A 22,607-nucleotide genomic window follows, 5' to 3' on the forward strand; every position below is an offset into this window, starting at 1 on the left:
TTTTCGTTAAATGACAACGTACGCAGCTGATACAATTTGAGAAGAATCGATCGACGAGCCGAGTGATGCTACCTGTCTGGAAGTACTACGAATCAGACTGCTATATTGATCAAATTTAAAAATGTACAATGCTATGAGTTTCGTGTGACGTATAGACACACGAAACATAATGTTTGTATGAGTGAGTGAGTGTTGACATGAGTGTGATGAGTGTGGCGTAAGACGGTGAGGTCGCGGCGTCTGGCAACACTGCACAGGGCGCAGCTGCCGGATCGATGGCCTTGAAGCTGTCCGAGACGCAGATCGTCTCATCATCTGTTGTTATCCATATTCAAACCACGCTGCTCATTCTGTTGATATTGTAGAAGCTCGTCAAAGTCATTTGCATAGTTGCTTTACTCATACGTAAAAAAACTGTGCCAGTCGTGTGCTGTGTTATAATAGAAACAAAAAGAAAAACAGTAACTCGATGGAATTAGAGTCTCGGACCGCCAGTGGTGGGAACATAGCGCGCCCAAACAAACCAGCGGAATTGCTCGTACTAATTTTCGAGTTTTAATGGCTAATACACGTTACTAGCGGGTGATCTCGGCGCAGCGGACCGCGGACAAGCTTTAAATGGGAGAGGAGGAGAGTAGATAGGTAAGGAGGGTGTGAGTGGCGTGTGGGGCGGGTTGTGTGAGGAGTGTGGCAGTGGCGGGGTATGGCGGTGTGTGTGGTGGTGGCGGCGGCGGGACACCTCGACCCAGCATGGCGTGGTGTTTACCTTCCTCACCCCTCCCCACCACCCCTGCCACCCTCCCTCACACACACACCCGTGCTACACCTCCACCACACACGCCACACGTGTGCATGTCAGTGCCCAAGTGACAGCAAGGCGGGTCATTGAGGCCGCTCATGAAAGATACTCAGGCTGTAAACTAATTCTCTCCCCCCCCCTCCTCCTCCTCCTGGTAAACTCACCAACTTTCACCACACAACACTTGGCACTGTCCCGGGCGCTGCTGGGTGGCCCTCAAGGTGCCTTCCACTCCATGGTGCTCTTCATATTGACGCATTTCCAGACGTTATTAAAGCATCCTCAAGATTTGATGTTAGCTTACAATACAAAGCCTGAGGCACCCCCCCCCCCCCAGGGCTACTGTTGTCACCAGGAGAAGGGGGGGGGAGGGAGACAGGGTGTAGAGGGGCGAGAAGTGTGAGAGAGGTAGACTGGGGGAAAATGATGGAGAGAGTTGTCACCAGGGCTGCTTTTGTCACCATCGGGCAGCGATTGATGCCACAGGGCAGCTGTTGATGTCACAGGGCTGTTGTTATCCCCTTGGCTGTTATCACCAGGGCTGTTGTTATCCCCTTGGCTGTTATCACTAGGGCTGTTGTTATCCCCTTGGCTGTTATCACTAGGGCTGTTGTTATCACCAGGGCTGCTGTTATCCCCTTGGCTGTTATCACCAGGGCTGCTGTTATCACCAGGGCTGCTGTTATCACCAGGGCTGCTGTTATCCCCTTGGCTGTTATCACCAGGGCTGCTGTTATCCCCTTGGCTGTTGTTGACACACAGGGCAGCTATTGATGCCACAGGGCTGTTGCTGACACCACGGGGCTGTTGTTGACAATAGAGGCCTGCTATTATTACCAGGGCTACTGTTACCAGAATTGGTTGTACATGGCTGGCAGAGGGGAAGGGGCAAGTGTAGGTGAACAAAGCTTACAGGTGTTCTTGCTTCTCTACAGCAATGTCACTGCACAGCTTTTTGAAGAACTTTCATGAATGATGCAATCATCATGAATTCATTGTACTTTTTCACATAAACCTTTTAGCATGTTAATATTTAGCGTGTATGTTAAATTTGACTGTAACATTAATTCTATTTATTATTAAATACAAATTCTGTTCACTTGATGACAAGTATGGTGTTCATTTCCTACGTTAATATAATTATTAAATAACCTAACCTGCGCATGAAATTAAAACAAACTGATGACATTTTGATGCTTTCTGAACCCATATCGTCATGACTTCCAGGATGGACTGGAATGTCAACACTTTTTTGTGTGTGTGTGTGGGATTGATTATTTTCTTCAACCATGTCATTGTGATTTATTCTCTACATCAGCAGGAATTCTTATTAAGGGAATACTCTACATGATATGGTTTGCATACAGATTTTGAAAACCTTTGGCTACCTAACCCAATATTGTGTATGGTGCCTGATGTAATGGTCTTGCATAAAAGGTGTACTGTATATACTGTTTTTTGAAATTAGAATTTGTTGATAAAATTACCCTTGTCCATGATATGACTATACAGTACTGTACTTCCCATTTAGGTCCTCTAACCAGCATACAAGAGTGGATGCTGAAAGAAAAATAATTTGTAGATACCTTGAGGTGCTTCTGGGGCTTAGCGTCCCCGCGGCCCGGTCGTCGACCAGGCCTCCTGCCTCCTGATAGTTTTGCCTACCTGATGACTTTTATTGATGTGATCTTGCATTCACAGTGTAGTAGTAGTTCAAATGCTGCTTTAGTTAATGGAGGATTTTCTTTTTAGTTGGGAAACAATGAACCTTTCAATTCAAAGTTTTAGGATTTTTTATTATAGCTAATTACTATTCAGAGACTTGGTCAGGATAGCAGGATCTTGTAATGTTGCAGCATCAAATTATGCATGTCTTATTAAACTATTTAATAATCTTAGTGCCATTCTTGTATAGACTGGATGAGCTACTTACAGTGTACAGTAATATTGACTAGGCTAGTAACTAATAAGGTAACAAATAATCCAACCCTTACATAAAATTAAGTAACAGGAAGAAGATGACAACATTTTGATCTGCCTTGGACTCTTATGAAGTCAGTTGTGACTTGATTTTGGGTTCACGATAGACCAAAATGTCGCCATTTTCATTTATTTTTGTGTGTTGGGTTATTTGTTTAAATCATGGCACTCTAACTTATTCTCAGTATCTAATATGATGTTTACATTTCAGAGCACTTCAGAATAAGTACTTTGTGAGAAGTGATCAAAGACATCGGTATTGAGAAGATTCTGACATGATGGACAATCTGAATGTAAGTTTTCATGATCATTGTAACCTCTTGTGCTTCATATTATCATATGGTGCTGAATAAATCCTAAGCCATGTAAAGATGGAAAAGTATATAGGAAAAGTTGGTTGAAGATATATAAATATGCAGTACTGTATATAATATTATTGAATGTGACAAAGATTAATGAATCTAGCATGAATCATCTCTATTATTCTTATGTTTTTTCTTCACTTGAGAAGGCAGTTGAAAAATTAACTATCCAAAATAAATTTTTTAAATTGGATTTGGCCTAACGCTAAAGAGATGCATTTCGTTAACTCTATTAACATTATCAAAGGCAAAGTTTAAATGGTTGCAAAGTTTATTGCTACCATATATATAGCTGGGGATGAGGTGATGGTGAAGCACCTCACTTATGGGCCAATAAGTCTATCGCTTCTTGCCAGTCTCCTATGTTTACATGATGGCTGGGGCGGTATATGTCCCGTTGTGCTCTTGAAGTCGGCAGAGTGTAATTTAGTGCTGGTTTGTTAGATGCATAGTGCCTCCCTGATGTTTAGTCTTCTGTTGTCGCTCTGTCGATTATTAAATATACGTAAATACACACTCAAATATGGAGTTAGGTGTGGGCACCCTTAGGGACACTTCATGGACAGGTCAAGTAGGGGAAGTTACTCAGGGATTGCTGAAGTATAAAGAGGAAATGAAAGAAATATATGCACAAGTTGTAAAAGAAAAAGAAACAATTAAAGAAGTACAGTATGCTTGGATGTCAAGAATAAGAATGAGTAGAAAAAATCAGATATTAGGCAAGCAATTAGGAAGGAGCTTGTCACAAGTAGCAAATTAGTTGAAAACACTGTAGATAGAAGTACAGTAAGTCCATAACCATTTTTGGGTGCTTGGAAAAGAAGATAACATCTAGGGTGGGCTGAGCAGCAGAAGAGTTGAGAAAATAATCATTGAGATTATTGAGAAAATAGTAGGTTTAGAAGGCCTCACATTATAGGAAAACGTGTGATGTTTAGAAGGATAGGAAAATATGAGAAAGACGAGACTCACCCCTTAAGGGTGACATTTATTGGAGTGAAACAAATGACGGAAGTGCTTAGGGATGCCAGGAAACTGCAGAGTGATGAGGATAGAAAATGTTGGTCATTAACACAAGACCTCTCAAAAGAAGACAGAAAAAAGCTAAAATTAAACCTTGATGAAGCGAAATGTCTAAATGGGAATAGAAATTAAGACGAAAAATTATTTTTCTATAAAGTGATAGGGATTGGAAAACCCGTGAAATGGTACATAAAAGCATAGCAACAGTCATTAGAGGAAGGTGGAGTACAAGACAAAGGGAGAGGGAACATGTTCCTGAAAATTGTATATACCATCATAGATGAAGCGAGATAAAAAAAATACTGGAGCTAAACGATATAATTCAGCTTAAAGTACCAGATATTATCACACTAACAGTGACAAAATTTGAAGAAAGTATTTTAAATGAAGTTAAGTTTTTGTGAAGTTTTCTTAACAGAAAAATCAAGAAAGGTGGAGGTGTGGCTGTGCTGGGGAAAGAACATCTGAAGGGAAGAAAGTTAATAATCAACAACCCACAAGAAGTTGACATAATGGCACCACAAGTTTGGAGTCAGGATGATAAACTGATGTGTAATCGTAAATGCCTACAGCCCACCAGCAAGCAACACGTGGGCAAAGGAGGAAATACATGACAAACAAGAGGGTCTCATAATGGTCATAAAAGAGATTATAGAAACAACGGATAGATAAAAATCACGATTGTTGGTACTGGGCGACTTGTGGAAGGGTTTTGGGGTTAGGGTTACATGAAGGTCTGTGGTTGCTGTTTGATCCTTTTTGAAGTTTGGTTCCTTGGTCTTAGGGGGGTTAGACCTCTGAATAAAGGATTTCTCTTATCCCTCCTAGTATGAAGTGGATTCCTCCTCAGTCTGTTTGGCAGGTTTTTGCTACACTTCCTGTGACTTTATTTTTGAACTGGATACCAACTTTTTCAAGTTGGCATCCTCTTCTGTTTCCTTGTTGGAGTATGAGGTCCTGGTTTTGTCCTGTCAGGTCCACAAATGAAAAAGGTTTTCCATATCTTTGGTAATTTTCTTTTTGGCTCTTTCCTACAATGCTGGGACCAGGCATATTCAGGTGCCGAAGTTGCTGAAGCTCAAATCTGCTAGGTGCCCAAGTTGCTGAAGCTCAAATCTGCTAGACAGAGGTTAACGGATCATGTTCATTCCAGATCATTTTGGGGGTTGTTATGCACCAAACTTCGTTCTAAATCTGAGGGTTCATCATCTTCTGCATTGTTGTTGACCATGGCTGTTGTGGATACTGTTCTAAAGTTGTTTGCCCCGAATGCTGTTTCTCAAACTGTTTTTTGAAATACAGGGACAGACATTCTTTAGCCATGTTATGCCATCTCCAGAAGTCCACTAGGTTGCTTTTCTTTCTGTTCGTTGCTTCCATTTCATCCCTTTATTTTCCAAAGAGGGATATTACTCAGATTTTGGCAGCAGCTGGGCCTTCCCTTCATTCAAATCCAACCAGATGCTTCTGCGTGTGGGGCCCTGACAGCTGAGTGGACATTGCTTGGGATTCGTAGTCCTGAGGTTCCGGGTTCGATCCCCGGTGGAGGCAGAAACAAATGAACATTTTCTTTCACCCTGATGCTCCTGTTCACCTAGCAGTAAATAGGTACCTGGAAGTTAGACATCTGCCAAGGGCTGCTTCCTGGGGGTGTGCAACAAAACGGAGGCCTGGTCGAGGACCGGGCCGCGGGAATGCTAAGGCCCGAAATCATCTCAAGATAGCCTCAAGATAAGATGCGAGACCTGTTTCATCTTACACCCATTCCTAGTTTCATTATTTTTGGACTTCTAGTGATGGTAAGGGTTCTGGTTCACAAGTCTCACTGGTAATGTGGTTCTAGCTTTTTATTCTGCATCTCTGATTATTCAGTGTAATTGGCATTGACCCAGGTCTAATGGTTGATGAGATGTTTTCCAACAGCCCTCTCATGGCAAGCCACCAGTGGCAGTGTAGTGGGGGGGGGGGATTTTCTGAGCTTTTCTTGACATACTTCTCAAGATGTCTGAGAATCTGGGATTATTACTTTGCATTCCAGAACTTTACCTCAAATACCGTATTGTGGAGATTTGCTCGGCCACATGCGCTTCTTGATATTGTCATACAGGACTTTCAACAAGAGCATCATTGATGTGATCTTTCCTGTTCTCAAGTGAGATACATCTGCTCACTTCATTTTAGACCTGCCCTCAATTCTCATTCCTTGTCCAACATGCGTGGGGGTGTCCAAACCTAGTGCCCAAGATCTTCACCAAGCTCACTTGAGTGGGTCTCCAACATCATTGTCTTCTTGTGGTTAAAATTCTGGTCTACCCCAATGACTGGCTGATGTGAGTTCCCAGTCATTCGACTTGTCTGCTAGCTAGGGATCTGGTTCTTTCTCACTTTGTTTGCTTTAACTACCTGGACAACTGATGAAAGTTAAAAATTGGTACCTTCTCTGGTCATAACTTTGTTGGGATTGGTCTGATATACAGTACCAGAATGATCTCACCTTTCTCATCCACAATCTACACTTCTGCAGTTCCATAACCATCTATTGGTGCTGAAGAGGTCTTAGATTCACGTTGGCCCCTCAGCTGGGGCTTTGTTTCAAGTTCTCGCCCTCACACTTACTCGTATCCATCACTGCTCTGTCATCCATTCCAATGAGATAACCTTACCACCATACTATACATAATCGTACAACTCACACTTTCTTATTGCTGCCCTTTTCCATAACATTCTTGATTCAACGATTTACTGTACATATACTGTAGTTCTTACCACACTTTTCTTTATTATTACTGTAGATTTTTTGCACAGAAATTACATTAACGTCATGTATCAATGAGAAAATCAATAGGGGCTGTGGTGAGGATTTGAACCTATGCTCTGGGTATTCCCAAGCAAATGCTTTAGACAACTAGGCCATGACATGGTAAAAGGATTGCAACCTGAGATTCTACTGAATCCATGAGGATTCCTGAGGATTCCACTGAGACCAAGACAGGGTTCCCTCCCCAAGCACCCACCCTCCCTCTTGGCTCTGTCGTCCAAGAATTATACCTCTGATGCTTCCTCTTTCAGATGTAGGAAGATGCATCTGATGCATCTTCCTGCACAGGGAAGATGCACAGGGAAATCAAATTCTCCTACTGATTTTATGATTGATACATCAGGTTAATGCGAGTTCTCTTTGCATTTGAAAGAGGAAGCATCAGAGGTATAATTATTGAATAACAGAGCCAGAATGCATGGGGGGATTGTGTGAAACCCTGGCGCGACCTCAGTGGAAACCTCAGGAATCCTCGTGGATTCAGTAGAATCTCAGGTTGCAATCCTGTTACCATGTTGGGGCCTCTACAACATAGAGGATACTGTAAACTTCCAATCAGATGTAAATCAGGTCTTTCTGTGGGGTACAGAAGATAATATGGTGTTTAACGAAGATAAGTTCCAGCTCATGCGCTATGGAAAAAATGAAAATATAAAAACAGAAACCACGTACAAAATACAGTCAAATCATAACATAGAACGAAAAAGCATTGTAAAGGATTTGAGTGCACTCATTTCGGAAGACCTTACCTTTAAAGAACACAATAAGATAGCTGTCACAACTGCTACCTTAGTTGAAAAATGAGAGGTTGGATAACAAGAATCTTTCACACTAAAGATGCAATACCAATGATGATACTCTTCAATACGCTAGTGCTGTCTAGAGTGGAGTACTGCTGCACAATGACAGCCCCTTTCAAAGCTGGAGAAATTGCTGACCTGGAGAGCGTGCAGAGATCTTTTACTGCTAGAATTCACTCAGTAAAAAACCTAAACTATTGGGACTGACTAAAAGGCCTAAATCTGTATTCTCTTGAGCACAGGCGGGAAATATATATAATAATTTACACATGGAAAATAGTAGAGGGGCTGGTCCCAAATCTGCACACAGAAATATTATCACATGAGATTAGAAGGCATGGTAGGATGTGAAGAATACCCCCGTTGAAGAGCAGAGGTGCAATAGATATTCTGAGAAAGAATTCTATCAACATCAGAGACCCGATACTATTCAACACGCTTCCACTATATGTAAGGGACATAACTGGCCGACCCCTCACAGTGTTCAAGAGAGAACTGGATAAGCACCTCCAAAGGATACCTGATCAACCAGGCTGTGATTCATATGCCAGGCTGCAAGCAGTTGCGTCCAACAGCCTGGTTGACCAGTCCTGCAACGAGGAGGCCTGGTCGACGACTGGGCCGCAGAGAAGCTAAGCCCTGAAAACACCTCCAGGTAAAGTAGCTGTCTAAGGAGTTCGCTTGGGTGTACCCAGAGTTTGAATCCTCATTACGGCTCCTACTTATATTCTCATTAGATTTTGTCATTTGATTGAATGGGAGAGAAATATGCATTGACAGGCAATAACACATGAAAATATAATATGACCAACTGCATATGTGTTCCAAATGAATAAGGAAGTAATATTTGTTGATTTAAATATTTAGACAAATTGCTATAATAAGACAGCGTGAATATAGTTAGTGTGACAGACAAGTTATAATACTCTAATTATTTAAGTATTGTTTGTTGTAGTATTCAGAATGTTGGGAATATTAATGCCACAGAATTGTTAACTATTTTGCTAGAGTATAATGCAAACAAAACAATTTAATAATTGGTCAGTCATAATCAATTTTGTGGAGATTAAAGTTGATTCAGTTTTAGACCATAACTGGTAAAGTGTACGTTAGTTGAGGCGTGTAAAAAAATTAATGATGCTTGGCTCATCTACATGCCATGATTGTCAAACACAAAATGAAAAGGAATGAGTAATTATATAAATAAGTGTGAAGCCACGTTTAATCAAGAACTAAAAATAATCACGATGACAAACAAATTTTGTGTTGGAGCCGGTCGGCCGAGCGGACAGCACGCTGGACCTGTGATCCTGTGGTCCTGGGTTCGATCCCAGGCGCCGGCAAGAAACAATGGGCAGAGTTTCTTTCACCCTATGCCCCTGTTACCTAGCAGTAAAATAGGTACCTGGGTGTTAGTCAGTTGTCACGGGCTGCTTCCTGGGGGTGGAGGTCTGGTCGAGGACCAGGCCGCGGGGACACTAAAAAGCCCCGAAATCATCTCAAGATAACCTCAAGATAACCTTAAGAAAAGTTAGTTATATGACTGAACAGTTTAGTGGTTGGTTAGAGTATAGGGGTCATTTTGAAATGTAATTGTAAAGTTTGTAATTTAATAGGAAAATTTTAGAATCTTCCGAGAGATTCACGGAAAAGTAATGTGGCAAAGCAAAGGAACAATAAACTGAAGCGCACTGCCAGGTGATGGTTAAGATACGTGTTCTTGTATGTCATGTCTATATTATGACTCTTATTTAACTTTTAATAATTGAACAAGCATTATCTCTTAAAGATTGAGTTAAACATTATCATTAGTCTAATAGAACTTCAATTGTGACATTCAAATGATAAAGGTTTGATGACTCGTCTAAATAAATATAAATGGTTTTGAGCTTGAAAGTATTTACCACTAATGAGCTGTAGGCTGCTTATTTTGATTGAGTAGGAATACACACACCATGTGAATACAGATTTATGGGGTCTTGCTCTTGTTGGATACAGGTTAACAACAACTGTGTAAAAACATTTAGGTATGGTGAAAACCACTCGTGATATTTTCTGAGTGGGACCCCTCGGGGCTAACCGACCTTAACTCTGATACCACAGACCTTTAACCTAACATACCAGGGACAAGGGAAGGGAAATATCAGGGGAAAGCACCAAGCCATTACGACTATATAGCACTAGGAAGGGATCAGGATAAGGATTTAGGATGGGACAGGGGAAGGAAGGGTGCCCAACCACTTGGATGGTCGGGGATTGAACGCCTACCTGCATGAGGCGAGACTGTCGTTCTACCGTCCAGCCCAAGTGGTTGTGAGATCTGGATTCCAGGATATAATCTATACAGGTGTGATAGGGTAATTAGGCCACATGGAGGATTGGGTCTGTATATTAGGGAAGACCTTGAATGCTCGGAGCTCCTTAACATTACAAATGAGGTGGTAGAGGTATTGGGAGCAAAAATAGAGAAAATAAACTTAGCTATTATTCTAATATACAAACCGCCAGATGCAACGGCCGAGGAATTCACCTAACAGATAAACAAAATACAGAACAGCCTTGGTAATTTGGAGAACCGGATACCTGATATTATCTTTCTAGGTGACTTCAACTTGCCTAGTCTAAGATGGAGAATAGCAAACAATAATATTATACCATGAAATTTATCGGGACCTAACCAACTACAGATTAGAGAACTACTGAGATTCTGTGACAAATTTTCACTCGACCAGCAGATATCAGTGCCAACGAGAAATGAAAATATTATAGATCTGGTCTTTACAAAAAATGAAGACATAATCAGGGACATTACGATATCAGATACCACATACTCAGATCACAAGCTCATTGAAGTGCAAACTACCATCAATACTCAGAATAGACCTAAAACGTTGACCAAGCGAGAGGGGTTATTCAGTAAATTCAATTTTAATAATAAAAGGATAGACTGGCAGAAAATAAACAGGGAACTTACAAACATTCCATGGGAAACTGTTCTAAGTACTGTAATACAAGTCCTACAGAAGGAATTGAAAAACTGACTTCGGAAGCATATCAAATCTGTCTGAAACATGTTCCTTTGAGGAAAGCCAGAAAAAGGCCCAACGTAGAAAGAGAACGCAGACGACACTATAAAAGAAGGAAAAAAATAACGGAAATGCTTAAGCAGACATGACTTTCCTGTCAAAGAAGGAATAATTTAAATAGGGAGATTAAAGAAATCGAGCGGAAATTGAAACACTCATATCAAACTGAAGAAAGGCAGTTAGAACAGAAAGCAATTCAGGAATTAAAGAAAAATCCAAAATACTTCTTCACATATGCGAAAAAGCAAAAACCACTGTCAGTATTGGACCTATCCGTACGAGTGAAGGGTCATACACGTAGGATGACAAAGAAATTAGTGAAATCCTAAAAAAGAAGTATGAGGACATGTTTAGCACTCTGATAAACAACATGAAAGTGGAAGATTCAGACAATTTCTTTATGCGTGATATCCAAACCCCTGTAAATACAGTATAACTGATATCAACACGAGCGTACTAGATTTTGAAAGAGAAATTGAAAACATGCTCATGCACTCAGCTTCGGGTCCAAATTCATGGAATTCAATTTTTATAAAGAAATACAAGGGGCCAGTAGCACAGGCACTCGGTATATTGTGGAGGAAGAGCTTGGACACGTGGGAGATACCAGATGCACTTAAAGTAGCAGACATAGCCCCTCTACACAAGGGAGGGAGCAAAGCATTGGCAAAGAATTATAGACCAGTTGCAGTAACGTCCCACATAATAAAAGTATTTGAGAGAGTGATTAGGAGTCAGGTCACCAATTTCATGGAGACCAATGGCCTTCACAACCCAGGCCAACATTGATTTCGAGCGGGAAGATCGTGCCTCTCACAGTTACTTGATCACTACGACAAAGTCACTGAGGCATTAGAAGAAAAACAGAATGCTGATGTGATATACACAGATTTCGCAAAGGCTTTCGATAAATGTGACCATGAAGTGATAGCACACAAAATGAGGTCAATGGGAATAACCGATAAAGTAGGACGCTGGATACTCAGTTTTCTGTCAAATAGGACACAGTAACAGTCAATCATATAAAATCGAGTCCAAGCGCAGTTAAAAGCTCTGTACCTCAAGGTACAGTCCTTGCAACACTGCTTTTCCTTATTCTCATATCAGATATAGACAAAAATACAAATCACAGCTTCGTATCATCCTTTGCAGATGACACAAATATCAGTATGAAAATGACCTCGGCTAAAGACATTGAAATACTTCAAGCAGATATTATTAATAAAGTTTTTGACTGGGCATCAGAAAATAACATGAAGTTTAACAGTGATAAATTCCAGCTACTCAGGTACGGTAAAAAGGAGGACCTTAAACATAATACAGGGTACAAAACAATCAAATGTGCCCATAGTGGGAAAGCAGCATGAAAAGGATTTGGAAGTAATGATGTCTAATGACCTAACGTTTGGGGAGCTTAACCAAGTAAATATTGCGTTAGCCAGAAAAATGATCGGATGAATTACGAGAACTTTCAAATCCAGGGATCCCATCACAATTATAGGTTGTACTATACAAATCACTTGTACTGTCACATCTTGAGTACTGCTCAATACTCACTTTCCCCTTCAGAGCAGGAGAGATTGCTGAAATAGAGGGAATTCAGAGAACATATACGGCATACATAGAAGCAATAAAGCACCTAAATTATTGGATTCATCTCAAAGCTCTCCAAATGTACTCACAAGGAAGAAGACGAGAGAGATATCAAATAATATAGACTTGGAAGATACTGGAGGGCCAAGTACCAAATCTACACAGTAAAATAACAACATATCTTGAGGTTATCTTCAGATGATTTTGGCCCGTGTCCCCGCGGCCCAGTCCTCGACCAGGCCTCCACCCCCAGGAAGCAGCCCGGCACAGCTGACTAACTCCCAGGTACCTATTTACTGCTAGGCAACAGGAGCATCAGGGTAAAAGAAACTCTGCCCATTGTTTCTCGTCGGCGCCTGTGATCGAACCCGGGACCACAGGATCACGCGTCCAGTGTTCTGTCCGCTCAGCCACCGGTTCCCAAACATACTGGAATGAGCAATATGGAAGAAAATGCAGAATAGAGCCAGTGAGGAGCAGGGGTGCCATAGGCACAATCAGAGAACACTGTACAAATATAAGAGGTCCGCGGTTCAACACCCTCCCAGCGAGCATAAGGAATATTGCCAAAACAACCGTGAACATCTTCAAGAGAAAACTAGATAATTTTCTCCAAGGAATGCCGGACCAACAGGGCTGTGGTGGATATGTGGGCTTGCGGGCCGCTGCAAGCAACAGCCTGGTGGACCAAACTCTCAAAAGTCAAGCTTGGCTTCGGGCTGGGGAGTAGAACTCTCAGAACCCCATCAACCTTGCCTATCAACAACCCCATCAACAACCCCATCAACATTCCTTGCCCTGCTCACAAGGTGAGCAGGGCAAGGAATCATAGATCCATCACAAAACAGGGGAGAGACCACCAAATAGCATAGGCACAACAAAACAAGCAAATACTTGCACAAAATTTGGTACTCCTAGGTAAACAAAGCAAATGAATACTTGAATACTTGCTGTAGGGTAAAGAACAAAGTATTGTAGCTGAACACCAAACGCTGAGACAAACATAAGTGTGGCGAGACTGAATTAGAACGAACAAGAAATGAAAGGTCATCATCAAAAAGACTTACCAGAAGCCCCTAGCAGAAATGTCAGCCATGAACAAAGCAACAAAGCAAGCCAATTAAGCAGCCGACATTTGTGCATATCTAGATCGGCAACAAACAACTTTTAAGGAGACTGAACTACTGTATGGAGAACCTGAAAGACCTCCAGTGATGGGGCAGAGTGCTGAGACCTCCGGTGAGCTACCATCTGATAGCAGTCGGGTGCATCTGAATTAGGGCATTTACACTATCGTAATGATCTGTTGCCTTGTTTACCTAGGGGTACCAAATTTCCTTCAAGTAGTTGCTTGTTTTGTCGTGCATATGCACGATATGATTTATGGCTTCTTCCCAGTTTGTGGTTAATCTCTGATCCCCTGCTCTCCTCACCTTGTGCCCTGCAAAGTGATACAGTTTCTGGTTGTAGCTCCCTATTGGTGATGAATGGCTCTCAGAAGCCTGGTGTGTTAGGCTAAGGCTTGGTGGCTCCAAAGTTATTCAGGGAGCCACTAGGACCTTAAGAGAAAAATACATTTCATTACATTCAACATTTAATTTTATGCAGCTCCACTAGCCACCAAGCTCTGCTTACTGGTGGGAATAGAATTGCATAATGCAATTGGTCTAGCAAATCTAACCAAGTTTGAACTTTACCTACTCTAACCTAATAATGTAGTGTGAAATGATTGGGAGGAGAAAATACCATTGATACCAGGAGGAGATACCATTGAACACTATTTTGTGTTAAAATCACTGATTGGTTTCATATACACATAGGTTTACAGTATGTTTTTGATGCATTAGTTTTGTTTTATTCTACAATAATTATCCTTGTGTTAAAGAATTACTAAATGTATGCTACATGAAGCCTTGATTTATGGCATATATATTTTGTTTGAATTATATTTGCAGTTTTACACACAGAAAGCCCACCTGGGCCATATAACAAATATTGCCTTCTCTTGGTGCTAAAAAAATTTACCCAAGAGAGATAATATCTTATTCTGAAAGAACTGTCTTGTCTATCTTACATATTCCTCCTTTCCCATAGACTTAAGGTGGATCAAACACAGCAGCTCCTCATCTTGCTCATGTGTTTCTTCAATTTACATTCTGTGAATTGGAGTGATCAGCTTCTTCCATTCTGCTAGAGCGCTTCGTCCTTATTTACTGCGCTCACTAAGTTGATTTGTCAGGTGAGGTCAACACCTCCGTTTGCTCCGAGTCTTTCACTGAAAACACCTCAGTTGCTCATGATCTGCACTCATTATTTTGGCAATATCATCATTAATGCCACTATCTTTTTAATATCTCATTCATCACATCTGCCCACTTTTTAAATGGTCTTTTAACTATGTACAGTTTGTACTATATTCTCATGACAATTTTCACCTTCAGCATGTATACCATGTGTCCGTATTAAAGTATTTTAATACTTTTCCTCCAGTCTTCAATAATGGTTATGTGTAACACAGCCTTCACATCTTCATTATTAATTTCATCTATTTAATACCAAATGTACAAATTATTATTTTTAATTTTTACTCTGTGTTGAGGAAGATGTAGAAGTTCATATCTGTGCACAAGTGTTTGAATTGGGTATCCTTCATGTAAATTTCTTCAACCTGATTTTCCAGTTCCATCATTATTAAATGTGCCTATTAGTCTAAACTTATTGAAATTACTTTCAGCTTTTTTTTTTTTCCAAATGCAAGAGACTTGTTCTTGCATTAAAAAGTAAATGTCTTGTTGACATTTACTTTTTTGTTTTTGTGTGTGTGATAGCTCCCTCAGTAGCTCCCCTTAGCTAAAGGCACTGAAACAGAAGGGCCACCCATGTCAATGAGGCCCATGAAAACTTTCGTTGGCTAATCGGCAACATGGAATTAAAATCTGGCTTCCTCGGATAGGCGAGGGGAGCATAAGAATCATAGATCACCATACAGCCTAAGTAAACCAAACAGAATGTTCAAGGATCAGACAAAGCAACACTCAAATAGAAAAGAACCAAATAATTTGAAAACAAAACAAATAATTGGCAACAGGTAAGCAACCCTTACCCTTGGGGAGTCGGTCGACCGAGCGGACAGCACACTGGTCTTGTGATCCTGTGGTCCTGGGTTTGATCCCAGGCGCCGGCGAGAAACAATGGGCAGAGTTTCTTTCACCCTATGCCCCTGTTACCTAGCAGTAAAATAGGTACCTGGGTGTTAGTCAGCTGTCACGGGCTGCTTCCTGGGGGTGGAGGCCTGGTCGAGGACCGGGCCGCGGGGACACTAAAGCCTCGAAATCATCTCAAGATAACCTCAAGATATAACCCTTACTTGAACTTTCATGGGTCACTCCCAGGTCACTTGGTATCTCGACCAGAAATTGACATAGTTCGAGCTCTTACAGCCAATTATTCTCTTGCCATTGGCATGCCTGCCTGGTCTTCAACAGCCTGAAGAGTCATTTTACATTTTTCTGTGAGGTTTCTTTCACCCTATGCTGTATGATGTTTGTCATCGCTGGAGCTCTGTGTTAGCTACTTACCACTAGGACAGCAGCCTGTTTACAGCCTGTGCTTCCTGCTTCAGACTGTCATGCTCTCTAACTGCTGTTGATGCAGAGAAGGAATTTAAACTTTAATTAATGCATTCTAGACCTGTGAATCATCCTGTTATGCCATTTACACCTGCTCAGTCTATTCACCTTCCAATCATTTGGCCTTCTGGCCTTCCCCCACTTATTCTAGTCTCCATGCTCCTTCAGATCATGGAAGTTAGCTCTTACCTGTGAAAAAGAGAAGTAACTCCTCTTACCCATGAAATTTTCACTATGGCTGTTATGTCTTCAGACTTTACCCTCATTGTGGAGTAGATGGCAGTTCATAAAATCTCTCCGTCCTCTTCCATTTGTCATTGTTCCTTTTGGATTCCTGGAGGAGCGTGTTTTTAGGTGGTGGAGGGCATTGTCTTCTATTGTGGGTTCTCTCTTTCCCATCCCTCCATACTTTGGGTTCTGTGTGGGATTTGGGCTCTATCCCTGGCCCTTCCTCCTCTGTTTCAAGGGTTAGGTCCAGGAGTTTTGAATTTGCCTGGGGGAGGAACCTTGATTACTGTTTCACTCACCTTTGGTTCTTGTCTCCAGTCTGAAAAGTTTCTTCAGGTAAAGGACTGTGTTATCCTACCTCTCAGTTTAATATTTACTTTTCCTTGACTCTCCTGGGTTGCAATTTCCATGTTCCAGTTTGGGGTTTGGATTCACTGCCATCTTGCAAGTTACAATGGTCTTTGTTACATTTTACAAGTAAAACCTTTCTTTGTTGGCTCAGCAGGATTTACTTTGGTTCTGGGTGTGTGTGATCATGACCACACTTGAGATGGACCTGAAATCTTTAGAGTTTAGTTTCTCTGCCATGTCCTGGCAGATAAGTGAGGCTGATATATTGTAATCAAAAGAAGCACCCTTCCAAAAAGCAATAGATAGAGGAGACCTACCACTCTAGTCTGAGTTCGAAAGAAAGCCAGGAAGACACTTGTACCTGTCTTCCTGGGTTTCTTTCGAACTCAGACTAGAGTGGTAGGTCTCCTCTATCTATTGTTTTTTGGAAGGGTGCTTCTTTTGATTACAGTATATCAGCCTCACTTTATTTGCATCTTCTCTTTTCTCTAATTTAAAACATTCAGGTTCCTAAGTTACACAAAATGTTGTGTTGATGAAAGACAAGTCACATGTGAGCGAGTGATAATTTCTTTGCCAAATGTACACATCCATAGTTGCAGAACTAGGATCCCAAGCATCCTATTGGAGCTCCTGTAAATCCTTTGAATTGCAGCAGTGATAGGTAGCCGTGTAGTGAAGTTTGTCATATAATCAGGGGCCTCGTAGCCTGGTGGATAGCGCGCAGGACTCGTAATTCTGTGGCGCGGGTTCGATTCCCGCACGAGGCAGAAACAAATGGGCAAAGTTTCTTTCACCCTGAATGCCCCTGTTACCTAGCAGTAAATAGGTACCTGGGAGTTAGTCAGCTGTCACGGGCTGCTTCCTAGGGGTGGAGGCCTGGTCGAGGACCGGGCCGCGGGGACACTAAAGCCCCAAAATCATCTCAAGATAACCTCAAGATAACCTCAAGAATTGCAGTGTTAAAATTAGGGAACCTTACGAGGCAGCATCTGCAGTGCGAGTACGGTTGTTATAGCTTTGTATAAGGTGCTTCATAGAGTAAAGAGAAATCCCCAAACCCAGTATGGAGGACTAAGAGTAATAAATTAGTTACTTTAATTTAATACACATTGTTGTATCAGTGACCCCGTCTCCCTCGTAAAATCTATTGTCCCCATTAAAGGGAACCGTATTCGTGCTAGCCATACATCCTGTAAATATTGGTGAAAGTGAGCACGATAATTACCTGCCTAAAAGGTTGAGCTATCCAATGACCCATATTGTGATAAAATCCACTTGAATTAAATGTTTGTTGACCTAAGCTGCTTTACGCTGTTGATGACCAATATGAGTAGTTGGCCATATTGCATTGGCAATATTGGAAACGGAAGTCCAAGAAAAGTAATTTCGGACAGCATGGATGTACCGGATGGAGGCTCTCGGTTTGTTTGGCTCGGTTCAGTATTTATAGTCATAGCTGGTTTCTCCTGTGGGTTCCCATCCTGCTCTGTTGGCAGTAACAATTGCTTCAGATTCTCTGCTTAAATTTACTGCTCCAATTCTCTGGGATGCAGTGAGGGATTTCTGTGTTGACTGCAGAACATGCTGGATCAAGAGTCCACTTGACCATTCTTTGGTGATCTTTCTCCTGTTCTCTCTTGTCACTTTTCCAGATTAAGAGGTCGGGGGGAATTTTGCAGGAAATTGGTGCGTCTCTTCAACCACTTCATTAAGTGTTTTGGATAAAGTTTGGTGCTTCAGCTCCAGCTTCGGGACAGACTTGCTCTCATTTGTCTTGGGCTTCTGGAAAGAAGTCTTGTCCTTGCCTATTTGAAGCACTTTGGCTTCCTTGTCAACTAGCAGACGTTCCACTTATGGTCTTTTAAGGTGTCAATGTGGCTGGTGTTAGTTTGAGATGTCATAGTGGCCTCCCTTTTTAACAGAATCAATGTTACTATGTTTGCATGGCTATGTGCATCTTATGTTAGACTGGACATGTTTTGCCAGGCTTGCATGTTGCTCCTGAGCTACATAAACTTTGTCTGCATGGTTTATCTACTGGGAGTTGGTTGGCTGATGGTGCTCTTATCATCTTCAACATTGATTAGGGTGTCATTGATGTAGATTGCCTTAAACAGTTCCCACAGTGTTTAGGGTGGATTTTATGTCACAGCTTTCCTATTCTGACTTTTCTTTGGTTCCATTTTCAGTGTTTGCCACTCTGGTCAGGGACTATGGTCACTTCACCTGCAGCTAGATATTATAACAGTGTAGGAGTGTACAGTCTGGCTAGTGTGTGTGTTGTGCTTGGCCATGATAGGTGCAGTACTTGGTGATTAGCATTCTTAGCCAGGATTGTGTTCTGAGTTACATTAAGTGGACTTTCTTGGAGGGCATCCACTTGGTAGCTTCTCAGGTTATAAGCTGTGGTTGTGAAGCCTTAGGGAATCACACTAGGTGTCTGAGTCAGTCTCAGACTCGTCTGAGGATATCGGGACCCCACGACCACAATCTGGCACTCTATACAAAGAAAGAGGAACTTTGAATCAGAGATCTTAGAACTGAGGAAAACAAACCAGAAAGTTTATATGCTCCAAGACAAGCAAATGCTTGAAAAGAAATAAGTAATCCTGACAAAAACGACACAAACAGTTGCTGCCACGATGTAAACACACTAACTCTTATGTGCCTGACTGTCCCGAGATGGCAGCCTAAGTCACACGTTCCTGCCAGCCAGCAGTCTCATTTATGAATTGCCCAAACAGAAATCCTTCCCCAACTACCATGGGAAGAAGGGAACAGGGTGGGTATGGGAAATGACTAGGTGGCCCACCATAAAAGGGCATTTCATTACTTTCAACACTTAATTTCTGAGAGGCCTGTCTTGTAGTTGACCCGAGCTAACATAATGTTGCCTCAAAGAAAAGGTCGACATTTTATGGAATGGAAATACAAAAATTAATAAAAGAATTAGAATGAAAGGACTGAGTTTATCTGTAGAAGAAGACTGCAAGAGAGGAAGGCCCAATGCAGAAAAAAAAATCAGGAAAAAAATCCACAAAGTAATGAGAGGACAACACCTAATTTGACAGCCATAAGCCCACACCCTGATATTCATAATGGACATATTGGCAAAGAAAATTGACATGTCTCATTTTCCAATAATGACATATTGTGATATAGCCTCAGCTTGTACTCGCCTAGTTGTACTTACCTAGTTGTGCTTGCGAGGGTTAAGTTTTGGCTCTTTGGGCCCGCCTCTCAGCTGTCAATCAATTGATTTTTTTTTTAATTCCACACCCTATTCTCCCAGGAAGCAGCCTGTAGCAGTTGTCTAACTCCCAGGTACCTATTTACTGCTTGTTGAACAGGGGCATCAGGGTGAAAGAAACTCTGCCTATTTGTTTCCGCCTCCGCCAGGGATTGAACCCGGACCCTTAGGACTACGAATCCCGAGCGCTGTCCACTCAGCTGTCATGAAAAGTGGCCATGAGAAGTTGCATTGGAAAACTTAACTGAACCAATCACTTCTTGTCAAAGGAATTAGTAATAATGAAGAACTAGCATGACTCTCCATACAAAGAAGGAATAATTTAAACAGGGAAATTTAAGAAATCGAACAGAGAGTGAAGCATTCATATCAGATTGAAGAAAGGCAACTAGAACAGAAAGAAATTCTAAAAATCAAGAAAAACACAAAATATTTCTTCATGTGCAAAATTAAAAGCAAAAACCACTGCCAATATTGGACCTATTTGTACAAGTGAAGGTTCATACACGGAGGATGACAAAGAATTCGGTAAAATCTTAAAAAGGCAGAATGAGGACATGTTTAGCACTCCAAATAAACAGCATGAAAGTGGAAGATCCAGACAACTTCTTTATGCATGATATCCAAACCCCTGTAAATATAACTGATATCAACACGAGCATGGCAGATTTTGAAAGGAAAATTGAAAACATGCTCATGCACTCAGCCCTGGGACCAGACTCGTGGAATTCAATTTTTATAGATAAATGCAAGGTGCCAGTAAAGCAGGCATTCAGTATAGTGTGAAGGAAGAGCTTGGACACGGGGGAGATACCAGATGCACTTACAGCAGCAGACATAGCCCCCTCTACACAAGGAAGGGAACAAAGTATTGGAAAAAAAATTATAGACCAGTTGCACTAACGTCCCACATAATAAAAGTATTTGAGAGAGTGATCAGGAGTCAGGTCAAGTTTTATGGAAACCAATGACCTCCACAACCCAAGCCAACATGGATTTAGATCAGGAAGATCATGCCTCTCACAGCTACTTGACCATTACGACAAAATCACTGAGGCATTAGAAGAAAAACAGAATGCAGATGTGTTAGACACGGACTTTGCAAAGGCATTCGATAAATGTGACCATGGAGTGATAGCACACACACAAAATGAGGTCAATGGGACTAACTGGTAAAGTAGGACTCGCTCAGTTTTCTGTCGAACAAAACACAAAGAGTAACAGTCATCCATATAAAATCGAGCTCTGTTAAAAATTAAAAGCTCTGTACCTCAGGGTACAGTCCTTGCACCATTGCTTTTCCTTATTCTCATATCAGATATAGACTCAAATACAAGACAGCTTCGTATCATCCTTTGCAGATGACACAAAAATCAGCATGAAAAATACCTCTGTTGAAGACATTGACAAACTACAAGCAGATATTAATAAAGTTTGGCTGGGTAGCAGACAATAACATGATGTTTAACAGTGATAAATTCCAGGTACTCAGGTATGGTACAAATGAGGACCTTAAACATCATACAGGGTACAAAACACAATCAAATCTGCCCATAGTAGGAAAACAGCATGTAAAGGATTTGGAAATAATGATATCTGACGACCTAACATTTAGGAAGCATAACCAAGCAAATATTGAGTCAGCCAGAAAAATGAAAGGATGGATTACGAGAACTTTCAAATCCAGAGATCCCAACACAATAGTTGTACTCTTCGAATTACTTGTGCTGTCCCGGCTTGAGTACTGCTCAGTGCTCACTTCCCCCTTCAGAGCAGGAGAGATTGCTGAAATGGGGGGGAATACAGAGAATATAGATGCGATAAAGCACCTAAATTATTAGGATCGTCTCAAATCGCTTCAAATGTACTCACTAGAAAGGAGATGAGAGAGAGATAAAATAATATATACGTGGAAAATACTGGAGGGCCAGGTCCAAAATCTTCACAGTAAAATAACAATGTACTGGAGTGAATGATATGGAAGAAAATGCAGAATAGAACCAGTGAAGAGCAGGGGTGCCATAGGCACAATCAGAAAACACTGTATAAACATTAGAGGTCCACGGTTGTTGAACATCCTCTCAGCGAGCATAAGAAATATTGCCGGAACAACCGTGGACATCTTCAAGATAAAACTAGATAGTTTTTTTTTTCCAAGGAGATAAAATAATACCAACCAGGCTGTGGTGGGTATATGGGCCTGCGGGCCGCTCCAAGCAACAGCCTAGTGGACCAAACTCTCACAAGTCAAACCTGGCCTCGGGCTAGGCTTGGGGAGTAGAAGAACTACCAAAACCCCATCAAGCAGGTATCAAACACTAATTGAACTGTTTGTTTCGCCTGTATTGCATTCGTGAACAGCTATCCATCTAATATGTTAGACTTCAACTCTTTGGCTAGGCCAGAAAATATTCTGGAGATGTTTGTCCCAGCCAGAGATGCCCTGAAACTTCACAGTTCCATGTTAAGATTACGAGGCAAGGATCTGGCTGCAAGCAGAAATATAGTTGTCTCATCTCCCATTGACATCTTGGCCTGGAAGGAGTTGGGTACCCAGAAAGGTGTCTGGATAAGGCTCTCTCTTATTTCAAGTGCTTGACTGAAGCTTGTGACTTGTGAATACAAATCAAGAAGCAGGACAGGAAAATACATTTGCTTCAGAATGAACCTAAATCCCACCTGCAG

The 22,607-nt window shown here is 41.5% G+C and overlaps 1 protein-coding gene across 4 annotated transcripts in view; it reads left to right on the forward strand.

Annotated features, from left to right (window-relative positions):
• The first annotated feature begins 273 nt into the window (after nt 1-273).
• LOC123766434 (serine-rich adhesin for platelets) overlaps nt 274-22,607 on the forward strand; it is a 30,048-nt gene continuing 7,714 nt past the window's right edge. Inside the window, exons 1-3 of one of the 4 annotated variants that reach the window (XM_045755535.2) lie at nt 274-642; nt 2,991-3,072; nt 14,556-14,700. Coding sequence is in view for 3 of the 4 variants with exons in the window: in XM_045755534.2 (XP_045611490.2) it covers nt 3,055-3,072 (18 nt within the window). In the remaining variant the exon portion in view is untranslated. Of the gene's footprint in view, nt 643-684; nt 954-2,990; nt 3,073-14,555; nt 14,701-22,607 lie in introns of those variants that run through there. The other 3 variants (XM_045755534.2, XM_069308202.1, XM_069308203.1) reach the window with 3 other exon arrangements.

This window comes from Procambarus clarkii, chromosome 62, assembly GCF_040958095.1.
Source record: "Procambarus clarkii isolate CNS0578487 chromosome 62, FALCON_Pclarkii_2.0, whole genome shotgun sequence".
NCBI lineage: Eukaryota > Metazoa > Arthropoda > Malacostraca > Decapoda > Cambaridae > Procambarus > Procambarus clarkii.